Below are 25,720 nucleotides of genomic sequence, written 5' to 3'. Positions count from 1 at the left end.
GTGATTCAGTTGACGTATTCATTTCCATGTCAGATACCTAAAGCATAGACCTGATATTGCATCAAAGGGCTGAAATGATCAGACAAGCAAGAGGAGAAGGAACAGGTGAGCGAATGACTCAGGGCTGAATGATGGATTCAGGAGTATCCCGGGTCAATTAGCACCTCGCTGCTCTACATTGAAGCACCTCACAGTGGTGAACAGTGTCGAATGAGAACAGTGGAATATCAATGGATCAGACATAAGGTCTGCTTGACTAAATGCATACTTAAGTAGCATTTGCATAATGACTGAAACAGTTACTTTGAGGTTTAAAAGGGACAGTGCAACCTAAAAAGTCATCATTTAATCCCCCTCATGTTATTCTAAACCTGTATGAGCTTCTTTCTTCTGCGGAACATAAATGGAGAAGATAGCAGGATATTCAAGCTGGCGTTGTCCATATCAAAATTAATATGAGCCTAAAAAGCGACATTGAAGTATGTTGCGTCTTGAAGAAATTAACTTCTTATCTCATGAAGCATTTCAAATTACGTTAAAATTACGTAATAAAATTGAAAATGTTACTAAATTGACTAAAAGTGAATTATTGTAAGCTCAAAACACCATATATTTGAGGATTCAAATATACACAGCTAAAAAAAATGACGGGAAAAGAAAACATTTAGCAGAATGCTGTTTTCCATACATTGAAGATGAATATGAGCCAAACAAGCATCATAAAGTAGTTCAGACTAGGGTTTTTCAAACTGGGATCTGGGGAAAATTTGAAGGGAAAAAAGACTAATATTTTAGGGCTATTACATTTTTTTTAAGGGCTTTTTTTTTAGGGCTTTTTTTTTAGGGCTCACAGTTTTTAGAGCTCACAGTATTTTTTTAGGGCTCACAGTTTTTAATTAAATCCATTTTTAAATTAAATATGCTTTAAAAAAGTACATTTACTGATTTTAATGTTAATACTGTTTCCTTCTGCTTTATAAAAATAGGAAATCATGAGATTAATTACAATCATTTATTCAACTGACAGCCTTAAAGAGTAAGAAATAACAACCACATCTGTTTTTTTATTTTTATTTGAAAGTTTTATACATTTAACATTACTGTAAAAGTGGATAGAAGATACGCTGTCAACTTAAAGTAAATATTCTCAGATAATATTTTAATTTATTTTGAGTACTGTGTCAATGTAAAAGACAATTCTTTAATTTCGTAAACAACACAGTAAGTGGGTCTTTATACATGAAAACGTACAGTGTATTTTATTTTATGAAGATATATCGAGTATGAGCATTTATGATACTTTTATGTTGTTATTTTCGTCATTTACATTCATGAAAAGACCCACCAGGACATTCTGCAAAATCTCTCATGTGCTCCAGATAAAAGAAAGCAATACAGGTTTGGGACGACCTGAGGTTTCATTATTGTGTGAACTATTTCTTTAATGTCTGGTCTGATGATTCATCTTTCTGTCTTTTAGATTTCCAAAAATCCTTTTGTCTTGCAGGCACCCTAACTGCTACAAACCGTTTTAGTTTATGGTGGCTTTTAAGGAGATTTACTGTTTTGGGGCAGATATCTCCCTGCTTGATAATGGATTGAAGAAGCCTCTGTGAGAATTACTCCTCTGGTGCCTTTTCACTGCTCATATGGTTGGGCATTCATCTGCTACACAACAATCAATACGGACCTTTATCCACCCACCAGAGCGATCATTCAGAGGGGCACATCAAGCTTTGAGAAATGAAAGCAGTGGTCCATAATCTTGTTCCTGTAGCTCTGATGAGAATTGTTTGGGTCGGGTCTGACATTGCTAAGCTTGATAATCAATGGCGAGCTGTTTTTTTTTTGTCAACACTGGAATGAAACTGGCTACTTGTGAAACACTCTCTATCTCATTTTCTTGCAGAGTCGAAAGCATGCAAACAAAGTTCGCCTGTATTACATGTTACACCCAGTGGATGGTGGCTGCCCCGCAAAGAAACTTCGGACAGACAATGTAAGTGAAGAAATACGCCTACATATGGCTTTTTAATGTACATGCATTGGCACTGATAGAGAATTTGTTGCTAGTTATGCTATTTGAATTTGTTAGGATGCAGAGAAAAAAAATACTAGCACCAATTCCAAGCCACTTTCCTTCTAAAAAATTGAAGCTGGCAGTTTCATTACTCCATTGAGGAACCCAAGATGTAGCTACCAGGAAAAACGGTTTTATGTCCACAACATATTGATTGACATGGATGACCTACTCGTCTAAGCATATTACTTCTGCCCAGTCCCGCATCTCTCACATTTCAGGCTATCATTGGGGTTTAGTGATGAAGTGGATCTTTTACAAGTACAAAGAAAGACCCAATCCATTTTATTACAACTTTCACATGACAAGCTGTCACTTCATGTCACACATGAGTTGTGAATGTCTGCGGTTTGGACTGCTGAAGGTCTGGAGGTTTCATGACTGGTACAAACTAGTTGAGGTTTTGCCAATTTTGAATGGATATATTAGGCATATTTTTGCAAATTATGCACAAAAAAAAATTTGTTCTTGAGTGACTTTCTTATCAAAGCGAATTACATAAACAAAATGCACTTCTGTGACAGACTTACATGATTTGTTTCCTCTACAATAAAATCTTATTTTACAAAATTGTATTTATATGATGACATGAACTTTTGCTTGTAGAACAAAGTCTGTTTCAGATTACAGTTTATTCAGGCCAACTCTGATTGACCTGAATATTGTTAATATAATATAACATAATATAATATAATATAATAATCTTAAACAATATTTGAGTCATTGTTTTTATATAAACAATATCACGAGTAGCCGTTCGATATCGCTCTATATAAGCATGGCTGTGATTCAGGCAGAGTGTCGTAGGTAATCACAGCGTGCTGATATACAGCAATGTCGCATGGCTACGAGTGTGATATTGCGTTTATACAACAGGTCGACAGCAGTCTGTAAAAAAAAAAAGAAACTACAACGGAGTGTCTCTAAAACCCTCTTTTGTACAGAACTACTTCCTTCCGCCACGGATTCAAATCTCAAGTTTACAGTTTGACAGTTGCGACCGAGCCTCCATTACTAATTCTAAAACGTCACTTTAGAGCTAGTAACGATGAAACACTGAGTCGCTTCATTGAAGCTTATTGTATTATGTAGAGTATTATGAGAGTGAGATTAGGCCAATTCACACCACAAAGACAAATACCAAGAAACAAGTTGGCCGTTTGATTTAGAATGTTATGAAAAATTACCGTCACTTTCACACTGCCCCAACAAGCCCCAACCGATGCTGACACACTGATCTGATAAAACCCAACAAACGTGTTTTTTGCTGTTGGGCTGTGCGGTGTGAATCGGCCTATAGACTAAGCGAGTGCATTACCTGCATCAATCTAATATTCATAATCAGAAGATCAGTTTGAAAGTCTGCTGAGGAAAGCGATATCTTTGTCTTTGTCCTTTTAACATTTAAGGGGATTTCCTACGACAGCGTTAGTCAATGCATTTTTAAGTTGCGTCTTATTGTTTACAACCTTGTTTCAGTCCCTTTTAAAGGGGTGGTTGATTATGATTTCACTTTTCTAACTTTAGTTAGTGTGTAATGTTGCTGTTTGAGCATAAACATCTGCAAAGTTACAATGCTCAAAGTTCAAAGCAAAGGGTGATATTTGCATTTAAAGAAATGGCTTTTTAAGGACTGCAACAAACGACTGGTAGGGACTACGCGACATTCCTCCGGGGTTAGTGACATCACCAACCCTTAAATTTACATAAACCCCGCCCGCGGAACACGATTTATAGATTATCAAGACAGAATATGCTAATCAATGACTAGAAGATAACTACACATAAGCTACATGAATTCATCAACTAACCATTCAGAAATGTCCTGTTGAATTCTACATGTTGTCACTTCTTCTTGAGTCACAGATTGTAAAATAGGCACTATGATTACATATTAGTCACATATTTGAGGTCTAAATAACTACATTCTCACTTAAAAAACTCTTAAAACTACATTTTGTGACACAACAACAGTAGTATTTTTTTTAAATATGGTGGATTTGCTCAACCGCAATGACAGTTGCCACAAGCGGAGACAAACGGTGAAACTGTTAAGGTGATGATACACAGGGTAACTTTTTGAGCAATGTTGCTGGGCAATCTTGCCGAGCGATTGTTGCTTGGGCACTTTCCCATTGAAAATAGGCAATACATTTCTACCTGGATAATTTAGATCGGTCGTGGGCCCTGTGCCTCATCTGGTTGCCCGTTGACGGCAACATTGCCCAGCAACATTGCCCAGCAACATTGCCCAAAAAGTTGCATATAAATGTAATATTTCATATGATTGACATACAGTCAGTCATGATTGGAGGACCACCATTATCAAACCACTGTCATGATGGCATTTGAATTGGTCATATAGCTGAGATTTATATTCAAGAGACACAGTCATGGAGATCAGTTCAGAAAATGTTAGTCCAGGACTTGAATATTACAAGCATTTTGAGGGAATGTTGGAAGCTGCTCCACAGGGAAAAAGGGGTGTTGTAGGGTGCAGATGGCAAGACAGAGTTTTGTTTTTTGTTTAGTTAAATGTAATCGTTGCTCGCACCTGTGTTTTACCCCAGTTCTTTCACCTTTTTCATGTCCTTAGCCTGATTCTGTGACGCATCCACTGTGTGTGGTTGAATCAAGCTCAAGCCTAACTGTGGAGCTCTGGAAAACATTTGTGTTGACATTTTCTTGTGATATATAAGCATAGTTTTCTAACCTTGATTACACCGAATCAGCATTAGATAAGAAGACTATTTTAATTCAAAATAACAAAATAAAGTAACCCCCGCAGACACACTTATAAAGCATCTATAAACATTTGAGTCTCTGCTCCTCATGTATTTCTTTGGTTTATCTCACTCTAACTCATAATGTGAGTTAGACACTGGTTTGTTTTCTTTTGTCACTGCCAGCAATATTAAAGAATTTGCTTGAAATTAAAAGAGATGCTTCTCTCCTGTGCAGACGTGATGATTGTTTCCAGTCAAGATCAATATCTAAATGGACATTGACGGTTTAGCTGGAGATTGGTGAGGTTTTTTCCCTCGGGAGAGTAAATAAAGACATTATGGCGTGTCAGGAGAGGAATAACAAGAAGCAGAATGAGTGGACACAGATCAATGCCCCGTGGAGGGAAGACAGACCTCAGTTCAAGCTCAAGGGTTATAGAACAATTAAAGCTCATTAAGTCAATCAGGTTCATTTAATTTATTTCATGCAAGAAAAAAATTGTAGTTCATGTCATTTTTGCGAGAAGAAAGGAGAAATTTAGATTTGGATTTTCTTACCACAAATGACAGCTCATGGATTGTATTAAGATACTTTTATGGTGCTTTTGGTATTTGTTGTTTGACAGACATGGTCACTATAAACTGTTATATTGCAAAAATTGCATACCAATTCTTCAAACACTACTTTTGTATTATAAAAAATAACAGTATACAGGTTTGAAATGACATGGTTGTAAGTAAAAATTACAGAATTCCTTAAAGACTCAACAACTAACCTCTGCTCTTAGTTTTTTATTTATTGTTGCACGTCATTGACCTTGCAATTCCACTTTCTTAGTGTTCAGGATATTGACCATTGATTTATATATCGATCCGAAGAGCAGATGTACCTGTAAACAGTGAATAAAGCAATAGCTCAGCAGTAATGCTGGAGAGTAGCTAACTAAACTTATAGTGACACCAATTTTTAACTTAAATTTTCCAGTAGAAAGAAAGTGTGGTTTAGGTTAATGTATGAAACAAAATTCACCGAATCGAGTCACTGTGAAGAAAATAAATGGCATTTTAGATGTAGTTTTTTATAACAAAACATTCAGCTGCTGTCTACTGCTATGTTTTCAACTTGTATAATCACACACACACACACACACACACACACACACACACACACACACACACACACAAAGAGACAGATATATAGACACTAGATATAAAGATAGATAGATAGATAGATAGATAGATAGATATATAGATAGATAGATAAATAAATAAATAGATAATTCAGTTTAAAAATGTGCTATAATTTTTATTGAAAATATTGCCCACTCAAGTTTTTTGTTGTTTAATAGTTACTAATAGTGTACTATTAACTTAGTAGTGTAACTACTTTTTCAAATTGTACTTTGACTGCACTTTAAACAACAATTAGCTTTTACCGAAAGTTTCGATTTGACTTCCACAACAGAGTTTAGAGCCAAATTTCAGTCAAGATGAGTGAGTTGTTGCATCAGTGCAGGAAGAAGAATATATGCTACACCGTTTTTAGAAGTTTTTAAATTACTTCTCCACAGCGCGTCCCATATCTGCCAATTTGACAGCCAAATTTCATATCTTCCTCTTAAAGTTATGATATAACACATTTGCTTCATAAATCATTCTGTTCTCCAGTATTATTAGCTGAAGATGATAAACGGTCCTGGTTAAAGGATATCAGAGTATGTGTCTGTCTCTGTGTCGTCCCAGGGCAGTGCGGAGGGAGACGTGGACAAGAACAAGTGCTGCACGCTGTGCAACATGTCGTTCACTTCAGCGGTGGTAGCCCAGTCACACTACCAGGGCAAGATCCATGCCAAGAGACTGAGGCTACTGCTGGGGGAACCACCTGCCATCACATCCAAAGGTAGGAGGTGGGGTCTAAGATCAGCTCCACACTGACTAGATCACCGTATTTATGAAGGCCAAGCTGTTCCTGGATCAGTATTTACTACTCAAATGAGTTTTACACGCATATGACATCTTAAGCAGTCAGCGGGGAAGTGACCTGTTTAGCCATGGACAGACTCTGAATATTAGATAATTAGGCAATTTGTTCTTGAGAATGAGTTCATTATTATTAATGCTCAAGTTATTAGATATTTGATGTTTGATGAGGTGTGATATGAGATATGATATGAGTACTGCTCACAGTTAGAGTTCAGGGGCCTCATTTATAAAACTTTGCGTAGGATTTGCGTCAGAAGTGGCGTACGGATGAAACATAGGACGTGTGTACGCACAGAAATATTCGGATTTATAAAACCGTGCGCACGCACATCCTACGCAGTTTTCCCTTAATAAATCACAATCAATTCTAAATGTAGCGCAGCTTTTGCGGCTTCATGTCACGCCCATAGATGCCCATAAATAGTCTGTGAAACGCCCACAAGTTAATATTCATTGATTGCGAAAATCATGGCAAACACAGAGAGGAAATAAAAAAAACTTAACTTCGCTCAATGTGAAGTAGAAGTTATCGTTGGCGAGGTGGAAAAGAGGAGAAAAATGTTGTTTGGAGGGCACAGTGTGGGCATTACTAATGCCAAAAAGGCACTTGAGTGGCAAAAGGTTGCAGACGCCGTAAATGCTGTAGCCTCACAACCTCGGACCGTGGCCGAAATAAAAAAGAAATGGTCGGACATCAAAGTTGAGGCAAAAAAGCGTCTAGCGCTCCATCGCCAGAGTTGAGCCATACGTCATACGTTATTTTATCAAAAATAAAACAAACTAAAGGCATATGCATGAATACCATGATTCTGTAGCTGATGAAGAAACTTTCCCCAGTGTACAATTAATACATCTATCTATTTATCTATCTATATATCTCCCTAATTATCTATCTATCTGTCTAATTGCATCTTCTCCGCCAGACGGACACATTGACAAGAATATCAGTTTTGTACATTATTTCGTTCTGTTTACTATATTATTTATGAGGATGAATTGCACAACATGCCAATATTATTGCAGAACATATTTCACTTTTCTTTTTGCAAATATGTGTTAATTAGCATTTCTGTTGTAATTTTCGTTTGATTTTGTTTGTTATACACTGCAGATCGATCAAACGGGTGTTCGTGTAGGCTGTTAATTGTAAGACTTGCTTTGTAAAGTCTTCATGTTATTTATGAGAGGCAGTATTGTCATTTTTTTACACAACGGTCTAAAGTTTCACACACTTTCACACACTTTCACGTGTTTCTTCCATCTGCCGACGGTGTCGCCATTTCTCATTTCACCCGTTTTTGTGCGTACGCCTGGGTTAGAGTTTGCGTGAAGGACCGCACATTTTCCCGTCAAGTTTGCTTTTTATAAATACCAATTATTGCGTAGAGAGTGGCGTACGCCTTCTTTTGTGCGTACGCAACGTTTATAAATGAGGCCCCTGGTCTTTTTTAAAAACCTTAAACCTGCATTTTAAACATAGGTGCTTAATAAGCCCTGAAATGCACAAAAAATACTCAGAAGATCTTAGCCACCGCATAGGAACCATGCAAAACACGCTTGTAATCGTGACGCAGTGCACTGAAAGCTACTTAGAAACCTTAGCGACTGTTTAACAATCTCACAGAGCCGTTTATCGAACCCAACTGCGTAGTAATGCACAGTTTCACAGAAGACCTTAGCAAGTGTATAGCAACCACCCATAACACTTGCTGGGCAACAACATATCAATGCAAAGTTTCAGATCTTAGCAACCGCATAGCAATGCATTAAAAACTAATGAAGAAACTGATTTTGAATGATAACTTTTAAACCTTTAAAGACAGCCTTAGCTCTGAGCTACGATTTTGTTAATCGATGGTATTTGGCCGTCAGCCCGCATTATTTCAGCTTATTTTTTTAAATAATCATGTTTAACAGTATAATTGTTTTTAACAGTAAGAAACTACATTACCCATGATACTGTACAGAAAATTACACCAATCAGTGAGTCGAAAAAAGCAACATGTAGACAACAAGACAGATAGATAGATACTTCTAGAACCAGCACACACATTTTCAGAAAATGTAACAATAAATTAATTAATGCTAAAGTTGACAAGTGAGTTTCACAAGTTTGCAGTATATCAGGACTTGGATGTCCTGTTTTTCATTCACCCAAATGTGAGTGCATTAGGCAAATCAGAGTTTGTGTTCTCGAGACTGTCACTTGTAGCATGTTTATGATAAGAGCAGGGCCTTTAGCAGGAACAACACATCATTGACTCACTTAGCATGCATAATTGCGTGTGGCCAAGATACCTGAGGGTGCGAAATGACCCAAAAAAGAATAAAATGGAAAGAGCTCAGAAAACAATCCAGAATGACTGCTGGATATGCAGAAAAGAAACATAAAGTAGGAGTGTACTGCCATTTCTCATTGACAAAAGAGAGGAACCTCTTGATGTTGTTGTGTTTTATCCAAAGTGTCCATCCCATGCAACACAGTATATCAGGTTAAATCCATTCGCAAGACTAGATTTGACATTTTCTGCAAAAAAAAAAAGAGCTTTGCCTGTTTTATCATCCACATCAGGCAGCAATCCTATAGTCCAGTGGTTCCCAAACCTGTCCTGAAGGACCCCCAACACTGCAAGTTTTCTTTGTCTCCTTAATCAAACACACCTGATTCAGCTTGTCAGCTCATTATCACATGGGTTAATGAGCTGATGAGTTGAATCAGGTGTGTTTGATTAGGGAGACAAAGAAAACGTGCAGTGTTGGGGGTCCTTCAGGACAGGTTTGGGAACCACTGCTATAGTCCAATCACTTAGAAAGTAATAGCGCACCTCTCATCAACAAGTCTCATGATTTTTTGTGCTTTTATGTCCACAGCACAAATGGTGCGGGACGAGTTACATGCTGACTTTTTAAAGTATTTGTTCAAATAGCAAGCCTCACTAAGCAACACCATTAAAAACTATTAGTAACCATAATAGGGTTCAAGAAACTGTCCTTTTGTTGTTTGTTCAGCAGTCATAGTAGAGGCTCAGCATTATTCAGTTACATTTGGATGGTTGCTATACGGCTGCTTCAGCCGTCATAAAGGTCTTACATGATGACGATTTTTCTGGTCAGAATTTTTTGTTTTACATGTGTGGCGAAAAACGCAAATTTTCAGGCAGTTATGTTTATTTTTGAAAACATATGTTGTTGGGGTGTGACTGTGTGCAGATTACACAGACCTTACTTTAATCATAAACTGAAAACCCCCATTTTAAAACCCCATAGGAATATCTTGAGGGAACCAGTGGCGAATTAGACTTTGACGTCACTCTTGCACCACTCTATAATGATAAGGTGTAGACGAAATGGTCATGGTCAAGGATGGAATACAGATGAGGATATAATTTTATTAAATTACCCTTGAGTGTCATTGCCATTATCAAACCGGTCCACTGCAGATCTACACAATTACTGTAACGCTAGTTTGAACAAGATATTATTAAAGATAAGATTAAACATAAAATTATGTTGATCTTTTGCACCTGCACCCCTTTCCCATAAACAGAGACATAATGTCAGAAGAAACAGGTACAAAACCGTTCAAAAGCCAGTAAGAATTTTATAAACTTGCAATTGCGAGTTATAAAGTCAGAATTGCGAGATATAAACTTGAAATTGTGCGAATAGTTTACATCTTGCAAATCTGACTTTATTTCTTGCAATTCTGACTTTATTTTTTGCAATTGCGAGTTTATATCATGCAATTCTGGGAAAAAAAGTCAGAATTGTGAGATAAAATGCACAATTATCTTTTAAATTGTTTAATTCCATGGCGGAAACAAGCTTCCATACTGTTTTATGTGAATCTATTTTAAAATGTAATTTTAATGAATTTTCAGCATCATTACGCCAGTCTTCAGTGTCACATGATCCTTCAAAAATCAGTCTAATATGCTGATTTGCTGCTCAAGAAACATTTCTGATTATTATCAATGTTGAAAACAGTTGTGCTTCATGTTTTTGTAGAACAGTGATACATTTCTTTTTTTGGGGGGGGGATTTTTTGATGAATAGAAATGTCAAAAGAAATCTTTTGTAACATTATGTCCACATACTTTTGATTGGTACATCCAGAAAACATTTATATGGCAGAGAAATGTTTAAATAATACGAAATTCTCATTCTCCAATTGTTATGCTGATAACATAATTTGCAATTGAAACATTTATATATTAAATTGTGGGAAAAAAAGAAGCTAAATATAACCATTTTCACTTGTGGTCTCAGACCACTGTATTTGTCACGGCAGCGTTTCATATCACACTCTGATTATGTGTTATAATGAAAACAACCTTCCATTCAAACACCTCAGGGAACCTGAGACGGAAAGAAGAAGAAAAAAAAAAGGAAAAAGAATGCTTCTATTATCGAGTTTTGACACCTTCTACAAATACACCTGTAGAGCTGTGTAAGAAAAAAATGACGTGGACGTCGAATATCTCAAAAATAACGTTTATTACAGCATAGCAGGGGCAAGGTACACGAAGAACCTTGGGTTCACCCAGAACATCCAAATCTTAAACCTTTTATCCTGTTACAGTTTACCACTCTTAATGTAAATGAAGTTGCTCCTGTTGTAACAGCTGTGGTCTGTATGTTAATGAAGTTGACAAGGAGAAGGTGTCCCACACCCATTCCCATTCTACAATTAATCATGACCATTTGCTCAGGATGTGATCAACCCAAATGGTGAAGAAACAATATCTTCACTTCCTTCATCTCTATGATAATTAAGCCATTTTGGGGATGAGCTCATTCTAAAATATATTTTGGAGTGGAATCTGGGTCGAGGCAGACTACAATTTCTTACAGCTGCCAGAATCTACCCAGATATCTTCCATTTGAAAAACAGGAGAAGAGCCAAGACGCCCCATTTGTGCTGTGCCCCACTGTTCCTATTTTCTACATGTTATGTCACGGGATAGCTTGTAGTCTTATGTCTACCGTTTGCTATAACTGAGCATAATTAGCATCTTCTTAGCTTTGTGATAAAAATTAACTTCTTAAAAACAAACAGAGAAAACAGAAGCTTACACCAGCTTGTGCGAGACAAATGACCTCCCGTCTGTTTATGAAACAAATTCATCATATTAGTGTCATGAGATTCATAATGCACCTTATTAAGGTGCAGCCACAGGGGACATTCTGTGTTCCTAATTTGCGGCCTTTACCCATGAAATATTTCATACTGACATGAGACTGTGCCCTATGCCTTGACAGGTGAGACAGACCGCAAGCAAAAAAATGTCAATAGAATCACGTATGCATGTCTCCGAAATTCTAATATGTGTTATTAATGCTGTCACACACCTGCTGTTGTTGCTCTGGTATTGTTAAATAAAGTGAGAAATGGATATAACATTTTAACTGTAAGGCCAAGATAACAGCTCTGAGTTTTCTCCTGTAATGCCTGATGAGTTTGGAGATCAGAGACTATTCCTCCATACAGAATCTCCTTCATATTCCCAGCTCCATGTTGGTGCTTCTCCTCTCCAGTTCATCCCACTCTTTTTCTATAGGGTTCAGGTCCCTTTTGAAGTTCCAGTCGTGTCTGACAACTGAATATGCTGGAGTTTGTTTTTGTAGGAGCGAGGAGGATTTTTCTTGAAACCCTCCTAAACAACATGGTGATGTAGGGGTTGTTTGAATTTTTTTTTTTTTTTTTTTTGCCTTTCTGACCCCAAGACTCAACTAATCTCTGCAATTCTCCATCTGTGATCCTTGGAGAGTCTTTCGCCACTCAAACTCTCCTCCTCACCGTGCATTAAGAGAATATAGACACACGTCCTCTTCCTGGCAGATTCGTAACATCTTTAGTTGATTATAACTTCTTCATTTTTGCCCTGATGGTGGAAATGGGGATTTTCAAAGCTTTAGCTATTTTACAGACACTTTCTAATTTGTGACGCTCAACAATTTTTTGCTGCACATCAGAAGTATATTCTTTGGTTTTACTCATTGTGATGGATGATTAAAGGAAATTTGGCCTTTGTGTTTCCTCATATTTAATCTCCTGTGAAACAAGAAATCATAGCTAGACAATTTCATGTTTCTGGTCACCCTGGTGTGCTACAAAATTAAAATATTAATGGGAATATACTTCAGAGATATTTTACTCATAAATATTCTAGGGGTGCCAATAATTGTGGCCAGTGTGTTTTGGAGATTTTTATTTATTTATTTCATATTGACTTACCCCCCACTTTCAATTATTTTACTTCAATGAAAGGTTAGATGTTTGCTATTTTTTGAATAAATGCAGATTTATTTTTTACAGCCATCTTTGATCATATTTACCAGGGATGCCAATAATTCTGACCACAACTGTGTATCTCCTGTATGAGTGCTAAGGCTAAGTTTCTCTCTCAGTCATGGTGTTTTGTTAACACAGTCTTTATCTGTAGCCTGTTAATGAACAGAGCACCAAGTATACTAAGTCTGTTTTGCCCTCTTGCAGAGGTGACAGCCAGTTCAGAGCATATGGTGACTGAAGATTCCCCGGGAAGTCCTTCCATACATGGCAGGCTCTCACACCGTTACTGCCAGATGTGCAAGGCCTGGTTCAACAACCCCGTCATGGCTAGACAGCACTATGAAGGCAAGAAGCACAAAAAAAATGCAGCCCAAGCTAACCTCCTCGCACAGCTGGGTAAAAGTCTGGAGGATGGAGATGAACTGAACGGTATGTTCTGAGAGGAACAGACAACACATGGATTTAAAGGGATCGTTCACCCAAAAGTGAAAATTCTGTCATCAGTTATTCACCCTCATGTTGTTCTGAGGTCTGGAGCTTTAAAAAGGATGCAAAATACCATTCAACTATTAAAAAAGTGCCACTTTGTGTGCACTATATTCCAAGTCTTTTGAAGCAATTCAATAGCTTTGAGTAATGAACAAATCAAAACAAAGTTTTTTTAGTTGGATCTTTTCAGTAAATCGTTTGGTCAGTAAATTTCAGTCGGTTCATCACACAAAGCTATCGTATCACTTCAGAAGACTTGTAATATAGCGCACAAGTCATATGCACCAGTTTTATGATTTGCATTCTTTTTAAGCTTAAAAGCTGAAATTGTATTTCATGTAAGGATGACTTATTTTATGTTCTGTGGAAGAATGAAAGCCTTTTAGGTTTGGAATGACATGAGGGTGAATAAATGATGATATAATTTTCATTCTGGGCTGAACTGTCCCTTTAAAAAAGTACATTCAACTGTAACGATGTTTGTTTTCATCAGTCTGTTGTAATGGCTCATGAATAACCCCGTCGTAAATGCCACCGTTTAAGCACAGATATCATCTTAGCATTGACCATCCACTGTTTTACAGGTCTCAGTAGAGGCATTTTAATGGTCTTAGAGTCTTTTCACAAGCAGGCATTTCATTAACGATTTGCATTATTCAGCAGATAGCTAAAGAGTTTTCGTACGAGGCAGTTATCAATAGGTAATTAATGGCACGACAAAGAGTCTCCCCGAGCACAAGATCTTTGCTCGCCAAACAAACCGTCAATGGCTGAAGTTGCAGACAGCGAAGCCACCTCGTTGGTGAGTTGACGCGCAGAGGGACGAGAACCATTTCGTGGGAGGTGTTTACCAGCTGCCATTTAGCCAAATGTTGGATTTAGATTCATACTGAAGTGTCCTGTCCCTCACGTCACGCTTGTGACTCATAAATATGACTCATTGCTGCAGTTTTCATTAAGGCTTCCCAGTACTGCACTCTCAGGATTGAAAACACTATTTTTGTGGCGTGCTTGTTATAGTGTGGTGAGTTTAATATATTAGTCTTCTATAAACGTAGACTAGAATAGTATTTGACATGCTATTTCTACTCACAAGCAATTGTCCGTTCTAAAGCCGTTAGTATTGCTAACAGCAGGGGGCTGAATCAATGCTCAGTAATAATGGAATCCCATTTTATAGCGTTTCAATCTGACTTCCCACCTCACAGGAAGCCGGCAACTGATTTTTCGAGCTTCACATAAGCTTATAATTTACTGGTCTGTCCTAGTTAGTGGCGGAGAACAGATTTGGTGTAGGAAGTCAGAGCTGTGGGAGGATACGGCTTATCAGTGTATTTCACGGCCCCTTCTGTTGTGTTTTTAATCATTGCAAATATGCACAATGCCAAAGAAAAGCTGAGGCAGTTTGGTTGCAAAGATGAGGCCAACGTAATCTACGGCTTTGACTGAATATAGATCCGTGGTAAATGGTATTGATGAGGCTCCTAGATGAGCCTCCATTCATTATCTGGCCTGATCGCTCAGATACTCGGATAGCAAAAGATTCCTCTTGTTTAAACAGAGGAGGTTATTGCTTTGTGGCATATGCAAGGGTCATGTGGCATATGTAAGGGTCATTTAACACCACCCATCTGCCCATTGTAAATCGCATCACGCGCTAAATGGTTCCACGTGTATAGGCATGCTCTTTAAATTTATGAGTCATGTTTGGACATAAGCTTATGTTCATGTGTGAAGGAGGCATATGTATATATGGATTCATGCATAACCTGTTTACTGGAGCATGGATGCCTGCATTTCATGCCTTTATATATGAATGAATGTCACAGAAACAAGTCCACGTCATATTTTATATCAAAAAACAAAAGAAATGGTTGTATATTTTATTATTACATAAACATTTCTTTATGGAAAATATAATATTAATCTATTTGTAGGACCATTAGGAATTTTTTTGCATTCTAACATTATTACTTTGATGATGAAGCATTTTTATTTTATTCTCATTAGTCTCAATGGTTATTTTCAATATATTATATATTGTAAGGATCTATAATTTAGGGTACATTTCACATCATCCAAAAAGTGTAAAAACAATATGCTTTCTCAATAAAACAACAATTGGTTTCAGTTTATATGTTTTATCAGTGTAACTTATCTGCTAGTTGGCTAGCAAAATCATTAAAATTTCACCATTTTAATATAATTACAAAGAAAAACTGTTTGAAATTGTATAAATATGTCTAATAGATAATATTATTTGGTAATTCTCATTCATATCAATGGTGATTCTAAGTACTGTTATATATTATGTAAAAAAAATAATCTTTTATTAAGGCAGTGCTACAGTTACTGATATGTAAATAGTGTGAAAATGTCCTTAAAATAGGCTTTATTTTCTTTCATTTTAGAGTGAATTTTTTTTTTTTGTTGTTGTTGAAAAAATACCAATGTGCTGTATTCGGGCTGTATGCTAATTTACCTCATGTATTTCATGTACTGTGAAGAGATGGTCATATGCTCATGATTCTAGCTGTCTGTTGGCGTTTAAATAAGTCGTTATATTTACCCTGAGAGAAGATTTGAGGTCATTTGCTGTTGGTCTGTATGAAACAACATAGTTAGTTCTAGTCTGATAAGATGTGTATGTATTTATGTATGCTCTTAGGCCCGAAGCGGAGTCACACATGTGAGGTTTGCAGTGTTACGCTCAACTCCGTGGCACAATATCATGCACATCTGCAGGGCTCCAAACACCAGAACAAGTGAGTTTCAGCCACTGCATCTCATCTTGAACAAAAAAAAAAAGACAAGAATCAAAAGTAAACCTGCAGTGAATCACATAATGTAAATATGACAGAAAATACATCTCTACAGTAATATCAAAACGCAAATTTTAATAAAGCATAATAAGACTGGTTGGTGAATGATTCAGTGACTCACTCATAACACTCAAAAAGACACTCACTGGTAGCAATTCAGAAGCGCCACTGAATGAATCAGTAAATGAATCTGAACAAATCTCTTTGGTGAACAGTTTCAAAAGATTTAAAGAGGACCTCATTTATGCTTTTTTACATTTTCAAATTTCTTTAGTGTGCAATGTTTGAGCATGAAAACGGTCTGCAAAATTACAAAGCACAGTCACAATCACACTCTATATCAGTAAGCGTAAGTAAGTAAGTACGTTTCTGAACTCCCTGAAATGCCTTGATTGTAGTCTTGAGTTTTCTTCTGGGAACAAACATGTCACAATATTCTTAATTTAAATAATTACTGCTTAAGTATGGAGGCTTGTTTCCGCCACTGAATAAAAAAGAAAATATTTTTTATCTCACAATCTTTTTTATCTCACAAAACTTGCAATTGCAAGTTCTAAAGTAAAAATATCGATATATAAATTAGCAATTGCGAGTTATAAAGTCAGAATTGTGTGATATAAACAATTGCGTGATATAAACTTCTCAAGTTTCTTCATAACTGGACTTTATAACTCGCAATTGCAAGTTTATATCTTAATTATGAGAAAAAAGTCAGAATTGCGAGAACTAAGTCAGAATTGCGAATTCTGAGAAGTAACCTCGCAATTGTAAAAAAAAAAGTGAGATAAAAAGACGCAATTATCTTTTAAATTGTTTTATTATTTGGCTGAAACAAACTTCCATACCCGACACGTACACAAAAAAAGGCGACGAGGCCTAGTTGAGTTGCGATAGCAGTGTGTTGAAACTGCCGGTTATGGTAAGGGGCGTGACATTTCTGAAACACTTTTGAAGCAGTTGACCAATCACAACACACTGTTCCAGCCAACCAATCAGATCACCTTTTCGGAAGGAGACAGGAACTAAACAGAGTGTTACAGACAGACTGGGAAAAGAGGTGCTGCAATAAATCCTATTGGTATACCCCAAAAACAAAATCAGGACTTTGTAAAAGGGCATAATACTGTCAGTCCTCTTCAAGTGCTGAGAAGCAAAATCTCCACCACGAAAAATTCTGAGACGTCATAATATTTGCATACTGAATTGTGATTTTGGTCTTGTCTTGTATATATGTAACCATTTATAATACTGTTATTTTATTGTAGTACAAGCACTAGTATTAAAATTGTTATTAATTATACTGACATGTAATCGTTGTAATGCGGACACTGTAAAATGCTACAATATGGAAGTGTGCAAGACCAGTACTCGTAACAGCAGGCACAAGGTGTTAACTTGCAGTGTGTTCATGCGAGAGAAGTTAATGGAGTGTTGTATACGCGATCAATATCTGCTCTGAATCAATATTCCGCCTGACTGGACCATGTCCTCGCAGTACCGTACAGGCCAGTTTCCATGCGGAGGCTGCATCGGAGCAGGCAAGGTCAGAGCATAGCGTGCTGGGATGCATGGAATGTTAATTAGGTAGGGATGAAGGAGAAGGAACGTGAGATGCATGATGGGAACCGGCAGGCATGTCCAAGCTGTCACAGAGTGGCACGCAGCGGAATTATTCCACCCTCTCTCCTTGCGTGATGTGTTCATAAGCATGCAGAAGAAGAAGCTGCGATGAGCGTACAGAAGGACGGCCCTCAACGAATGGGACCCTGAAGCACATTACAGGAGCTAATGTTTTAATGCGGCTGAATCTTGAGAGACAGGCTTTAGGGGAAAAGAATATTAATCATCAACACTAAAATTACTAAACTTTTGTATGTAGTTTCAGTCTTGAATATTCGGATACATTGTACTTAATGATTTGATCCACTGTAATTAAAATCATACTGGTACTGGTCATCAAAATCATGGGTGTCCCTCAGGGTTCAATTTTAGGCCCCTTACTTTTAAGCATTTATATATTTCCTCTTGGATTGCTCTTAAGATCACTCAGGCTTAATTATCGCTTCTATGCAGATGATAGTCAGATATATATATATATATCTACTCTAAGCCTGGTAAAAACGTGAAAATTATTATTATTATAAACAAACAAAAATAACCATGTCAACTGTTGGAGATTCATCTCAAAGACTTTTGAATCTATTCACACAAAAATCTATTTGTTGGTTCAGTTATCTTTCTGCAGGTTATCTTTCTTTTTTTCCATGTTATGAGCGAGTCATTGAAACGATTCACCTGATTTGTTAAAACCGACTTTAAACATACACTGCTGGTCAAAAGTTTAGAAGAATTAAGATTTTTGTATTTTTGGCAAAAATAAAGTAAAAACAGTAGTATTTTAATATATTAAAAATGCTATTTTTGTCTGTGATGCAAAGTTGAATTTTCAGCATTATTCTCAGTGTTGAAAACAGTTGTAGTGTATGTTTTCCACAAAAAATATTAAGCAGCAAAAACAGTTTTCAACATTGAATTACCATTAATTATAATTAGAAAAGAACTGAGCACCAATAATAGATGATAATTAAGCACCAAATCAGTGCTCGTGCTATAATAAGACTTTGAAGACAGGAGTCCTGAACAAGAACGAATGGTTCACTTATACGATTCATTCACAAACAAAACCCCTCTAATGTGAACTGTTATAATATTTTATTAAAGGTTATCACGTTACTTTTTAAGCATTACATTTATCCTTGGATGTTGTCTCTTAGACTTTATATCTCTTATATGTGACTACGGCTGGGAAAGCGAGCACTTTTAAGCTTTGAAATGAAAGCTTATGCGTACGTTCAGTAAGCATGTTTAGTCATGGGTGCTTAGACACTCCCTTTGAACTACTCACCTCAGTAAACACTGCTAAACAGAGCAGGGGATTTGGTTGTTCGCCACCAACATTTAATGCTTTTTGTGTTGTTCCAGTTTGTTCATTATGAATCCCCATTCCATTTACCTTACAAACACATTTAAACTAATCATTTGACTGAGTGCAAGGAGTCACAAATGTGTCCGGAGGCCGGTGTCCGAATCTCCGGAACTCGGCTCTGCCGGATTTAGAAATTCAATGGCGGATCAATGCGAGAACAATGAGTGTCGCTGCTGGGGTTCTGTTTGGGTCACTAATCACACACCCTTACTCAGTGTTAATGAAATTACTAATAAATGAAACTACTAATGAAAGTGTTTTTTTTGAGTTCGCACAAAGGACATAAAAATACTGCAAGATGTTAATGTACAAACTATGCAAAACATAAGAGGTGGTGATTTATATGAATTTGTTAAATGTGGTTTGTACTTTTTTGAATTTGCCACCATTTCACAAAGCGTATAATAATTACTAATTGCCATGAGAGTGTATTGCTTAAACTGAAGCGTTTTTGTAGCAGGTCAATTGGCTCAAAAAAGCGAATCCTAAGCAGGTACACAGCATTTATCTAATATTACAATTTTTATCTTCACAAAATTATACACTGTAAAAAATTATATGATAAATAAGTTATACCTGACTACATATGTTTTCATATTGCTTTAACTTATCACAATATCTTTTTTATAAGTTATAAGTCAGTTTAATGTAATTTAAGTTATAATGACTTAAACATACAAGTTGATTGTACTTAAAAATTTAAGGCAGCAACTTTTACAGTGTACAAACGCAAAAGTGAACTTGAACTAAGTTATGTACTAGTCAGAATGTCACATTGTAAATATGCTAATAAATAAAATGTTAAGATTTCACAATATTATATTACATAAGTGTATTTAATGTATTTGATTGATGCCTTGGTACATGTTTAAATGTATATAACCTCATTTTAAACTTTCTTGTACACTAAAATGTTATTTTCGTTTACTAAAATGAAGCTGCTTTTTTTAACCATCGAGCCGAACGGTAAGGAATGGTTCCAGTTATATTTTTGAGCGTGGTTCGGCATGGCACGATTACAAACCATTCTCGCCTGGGCCGGATCGCCACAGAATGGAACGGTTAAGCAACGAGAACAGTTTGGAACGACGGTGGAAAAGTGACTTTAGATGGCTATTTGGCCAGTAAATTGGACTAAAAGTAATGATGAAAAATGTAATACATGTAAAGGCGATAACCACAAAAATGATAAAACCATTAACTAAAGCAAAGGCATGACAGGCAAATCTGTTTTGCTTTCCCTCTCAGCATGAAGAACAAATGAAGTTTGATGGAGCATCTCTTCTCCTGAAACTGAGGATCTTTCTGTGGAAGTCAAGGCAGCTTCTGCCCCTCCGTCTCAGACGAATGACAGCGATATCTGCTCATATTCTCTTGATCCATTGTGTTTATGACAGTGGTATGGACACTACCAGTGCTGATAGAGACATGTTGATAATGGATCACTATGAACCACAGTGCATTTTGCTAAATTAAAAAAAAACAAAAAAAACATTCACATCCTGCACACTTTATTGTATATATTTAAGGCATGTAGAATGGGCACAATTTTTGCTTTATTTAAATGTGTTGTGTTAAATAAATTATTTTGATTGTAATATTGTGTTTATATTTTAATTTAAATGTACATGTAAGAAATATAAATTTTGTATTAGAGTGAAAATGTCAATCAAACATCCACTGAAGATGTATTAAATTTCCTTGTTTTATTTTGTACATAAAGCCTGAGGGAATTGTTCTCTAACGATATTAAAACGAGACATTTTGAAGCTGAATTTAATCAGCAGATTCACAAAAGTAATGGACCGAAGTACAGTAATAGTTTTAAGTCATCTTTCTTTGAAATCATTATTTCAACAAGACTTTACAGTGATTTGTGTTGCTCTAAATGTTCAGCAAAAGCCTTTTCTTCTCAAAATGGATAGGAACAAAATAAACTGTTTACTATTTCATGCAGTGAAGAAAGAAACCCAAGAGATCTCTATAGGGAGGCATTATTGAGATGAAAAGGGTGCTATTATGTGCTATCTACTTTACTGAGATGGGGTCATTTTAGTGCTTTTCACAAAGGACTGATTTCCATTTGTGCACTGTTCCAATTAAAAGAGACACAATCTAATTATTCTCTAAATGATAACAACTTGAAACTAGCATTATTTATTAAAATATTGCATCCTAGAGAATAAAATAATTCTGACACAAATAAGATGAGTGGTTCTGTTTCTTTTATGTTCCAACATGAAGCTTGAATTCAAACACTATCAAGTTGAATGCTCGACTTTGAGTGTTGTGATGCTAATTCACTTATTTAGGAAGTGCCACTGTTGTTTTTGTACTGGAATGACGGGCAAACAACAGAAGCCATGATCCTCCTATAAATCACAGCTCTGTGTTTCCCAAAGGCCTTTTTTCTTACAATGATGTATGTGTGGTAAGAAACCCCACAGGCCTTTAAAGATAAAAGGACCGGCGTAAGACAATCTTTAAAAATGAAATGCAAGTGATTCCCAACAGACAGTGGCTGGATCTCTGAAGGGCCCGGAGCGGTTTCCTTTGTATTACAGATCCGATAGCATCTCGAAATCTCCCTTTTAGCAGGTTTTATCATGCCATGAGGAAATCAGTTACTTAAATATTAAAACATGGAATTAAAGTGTCATGATATCAAAATGCAGCTTTGGTTAACAAAATAAGCCAGTTTAAACATTGTGGTTTAATGAAGTCGTTCTGTTGCAAACATGTACAACACAACTGTTCCATTTCTGTGGCACAGCTCATTATGCATCTCTGCACTACCATGATTGATTATTCAAATATATGCAAATAGCACAGCAAGGGCCACTGATAATGTATTCATAACTTTTACCTTTTAAAGAATATCATATAGAGTGGGTTTGGAAGAGAAAAACGTCATGTGACAGAAGCCAAAATTGTTCTGTCATGAATTAGCAATTGAATCGTGTCATTTTGCTGTGGAGCACATTTTCTGTAATCTCGATTAAGTACAGTAGAGTAATCCTGCTGATTTCAGCTCTTTTGCTCTGGCGGTGATGTAAATAGTTTGTTCAGTTTCAGTGTGTAATAGCTTTACTCACACTGACAGGGAGTCCAACATCAAGCACCGACACGTAGCGCAAGCTTTAAGGCAAGAGGCGATTTTTCATTATAAATTTCCAACAGATAATCCCAAAGGATTCATGTTGTATGTTCTTCTAGCTGCTTTTTCATGTTTTTATATGAGATGAACTGGCTGCCTCTTTCAATTTCACCATTGCAAATTCCACTGTTAAAAAACAAGTCACTAAATAGACAGTGATAGTCACCCTGTGTCATTTGTTACGAAGATCCGAGGGCACGCTTGTAAACTTGTTTGTTTTTACTGATTCCCGGAGATTCCCAGAGTTCTTTGAGGGTAAAATTCTTCCATATGTTGGCAGCTGTAAGCTGGACCATTTCATCGGTTTGAGGGCTGTGGTTGCTTTGTTTTTATTGGCACTGAGTCAGTTCAAAAGCTGAACTAGACTAACTGAAGACTGGACTGAAACAATTTGCTCATTAGGACGGACGGACGGACGGACGGGATAGTTCACCCAGAAATAGTGTTGTCCGCCCATGTGTTGTTCCAAACATGAATGACTTTCTTTTCTCTGTGGAACATAAAAGAGGATATTTGTGAGAATTTTTTTTCATTGTTTCAGTGTTTTTTTCATCCATACAGTAGAAGTAAAAAAAAAAGAAAAGAAAAAAGTCTGATTACAAACATTCTGTACAAATCTTTTGTGGTCCGCAGAAGAAAGAATGTCAGGTTTGGAACAACACCAGTGCGAATAAGTGAAAAGAATTTTAATTGTGGGTGAACGATCCCTTTAAAGAATTACAACAGACAGACAGACAGACAGACAGACAGACAGACAGACAGACAGATAGATAGATAGATAGATAGATAGATAGATAGATAGATAGATAGATAGATAGATAGATAGATAGATAGATAGATAGATAGATAGATAGATAGATAGATACACGTACAGACAGATAGATAGCTAGACGTACAGATAGATAGATAGATACACGTACAGATAGATAGATAGACAGACAGACAGACATACAGACAGATAGATGGCTAGACGTACAGATAGATAGATAGATAGATAGATAGATAGATAGATAGATAGATAGATAGATAGATAGATAGATAGATAGATAGATAGAGGAAAATAAGTATTTGAACACCCTGCTATTTTGCCAGTTCTCCCACTTAGAAATCATGGAGGGGTCTGAAATTGTCATCGTAGGTGCATGTCCACTGTGAGAGACATAATCAAAAAAAAAAATCCAGAAATCACAATGTATGATTTTTTAACTATTTATTTGTATGATACAGCTGCAAATAAGTATTTGAACACCTGAGAAAATCAATGTTAATATTTTGTACAGTAGCCTTTGTTTGCAATTACAGAGGTCAAACGTTTCCTGTAGTTTTTCACCAGGTTTGCACACACTGCAGGAGGGATTTTGGCCCACTCCTCCACACAGATCTTCTCTAGATCAGTCAGGTTTCTGGGCTGTCGCTGAGAAACACGGAGTTTGAGCTCCCTCCAAAGATTCTCTATTGGGTTTAGGTCTGGAGGCTGGCTAGGCCACGCCAGAACCTTGATATGCTTCTTACAGAGCCACTCCTTGGTTATCCTGGCTGTGTGCTTCGGGTCATTGTCATGTTGGAAGACCCAGCCTCGACCCATCTTCAATGCTCTAACTGAGGGAAGGAGGTTGTTCCCCAAAATCTCGCAATACATGGCCCCGGTCATCCTCTCCTTAATACAGTGCAGTCGCCCTGTCCCATGTGCAGAAAAACACCCCCAAAGCATAATGCTACCACCCCCATGCTTCACAGTAGGGATGGTGTTCTTGGGATGGTACTCATCATTCTTCTTCCTCCAAACACGTTTAGTGGAATTATGACCAAAAAGTTCTATTTTGGTCTCATCTGACCATGACTTTCTCCCATGACTCATCTGGATCATCCAAATGGTCATTGGCAAACTTAAGACAGGCTTTGACATGTGCTGGTTTAAGCAGGGGAACCTTCCGTGCCATGCATGATTTCAAACCATGACGTCTTAGTGTATTACCAACAGTAACCTTGGAAACGGTGGTCCCAGCTCTTTTCAGGTCATCGACCAGCTCCTCCCGTGTAGTTCTGGGCTGATTTCTCACCTTTCTTAGGATCATTGAGACCCCACGAGGTGAGATCTTGCATGGAGCCCCAGTCCGAGGGAGATTGTTTAGCTTCTTCCATTTTCTAATGATTGCTCCAACAGTGGACCTTTTTTCACCAAGCTGCTTGGCAATTTCCCCGTAGCCCTTTCCAGCCTTGTGGAGGTGTACAATTTTGTCTCTAGTGTCTTTGGACAGCTCTTTGGTCTTGGCCATGTTAGTAGTTGGATTCTTACTGATTGTATGGGGTGGACAGGTGTCTTTATGCAGCTAACGACCTCAAACAGGTGCATCTAATTTAGGATAATAAATGGAGTGGAGGTGGACATTTTAAAGGCAGGCTAACAGGTCTTTGAGGGTCAGAATTCTAGCTGATAGACAGGTGTTCAAATACTTATTTGCAGCTGTATCATACAAATAAATAGTTAAAAAATCATATATTGTGATTTCTGGATTTTTTTTTTAGATTATGTCTCTCACAGTGGACATGCACCTACGATGACAATTTCAGACCCCTCCATGATTTCCAAGTGGGAGAACTTGCAAAATAGCAGGGTGTTCAAATACTTATTTTCCTCACTGTAGATAGATAGATAGATAGATAGATAGATAGATAGATAGATAGATACAAGTACAGATAGATAGATAGATAGATAGATAGATAGATAGATAGATAGATAGATAGATAGATAGATAGATAGATGTGCAGATAGATATTTTATTATAAAAGCTTTTCATGAGAAAGGGACATTTCATTCCACACTACATGTACTGTACATGAAAACACAAAAGGTGCAAATCCTGTATTGTCCAGAAGGTGGAGTCAGCTGCACAGTTTTGGACAAAATGACCTTGATATAGTGTCACCCCTGCTGGATCTGTTTACTTGACTGTACTGACTGTACTAATCATTTATAAATGAACAGTACTGACAGTATACATTATATCTTACTATGAGAATATACTTGAAGGCAACTAGTCCCCAGGAATAATTTCATATTATCTCTGGATTATTTATTGTGATTTTTACCTTTCTAAAATGTGGTGTCATGGGCACACAAGTGTGTATGCGGCTTTACATTTTCAGAAGTGTTGATAGTCAATTACAAAAGGTGAAAAATA

At 36.9% G+C, this 25,720-nt stretch overlaps 1 protein-coding gene across 2 annotated transcripts in view; it reads left to right on the top strand.

Moving 5' to 3' along the window:
* The window catches only part of zmat4b (zinc finger, matrin-type 4b), a 30,471-nt gene extending 8,890 nt beyond the window's left edge, over nt 1-21,581 (top strand). Inside the window, exons 3-7 of one of the 2 annotated variants that reach the window (XM_084104347.1) lie at nt 1,910-1,999; nt 6,550-6,706; nt 13,289-13,513; nt 16,242-16,338; nt 20,630-21,581. In XM_084104347.1, coding sequence (XP_083960473.1) covers nt 1,910-1,999; nt 6,550-6,706; nt 13,289-13,513; nt 16,242-16,338; nt 20,630-20,645 — 585 coding nt within the window. In that variant the 3' untranslated portion in view covers nt 20,646-21,581. The remainder of the gene's footprint in view (nt 1-1,909; nt 2,000-6,549; nt 6,707-13,288; nt 13,514-16,241; nt 16,339-20,629) is intronic. The other variant, XM_084104348.1, reaches the window with a different exon arrangement.
* Nucleotides 21,582-25,720: the final 4,139 nt, after the last annotated feature.

The sequence above is a fragment of the Abramis brama genome (assembly GCF_963993115.1).
Source record: "Abramis brama genome assembly, chromosome: 25".
In the NCBI taxonomy this organism is placed as follows: domain Eukaryota; kingdom Metazoa; phylum Chordata; class Actinopteri; order Cypriniformes; family Leuciscidae; genus Abramis; species Abramis brama.
Note: the sequence above shows the minus strand (reverse complement) of the source record. Positions and strands in the feature narration are given on the sequence as shown.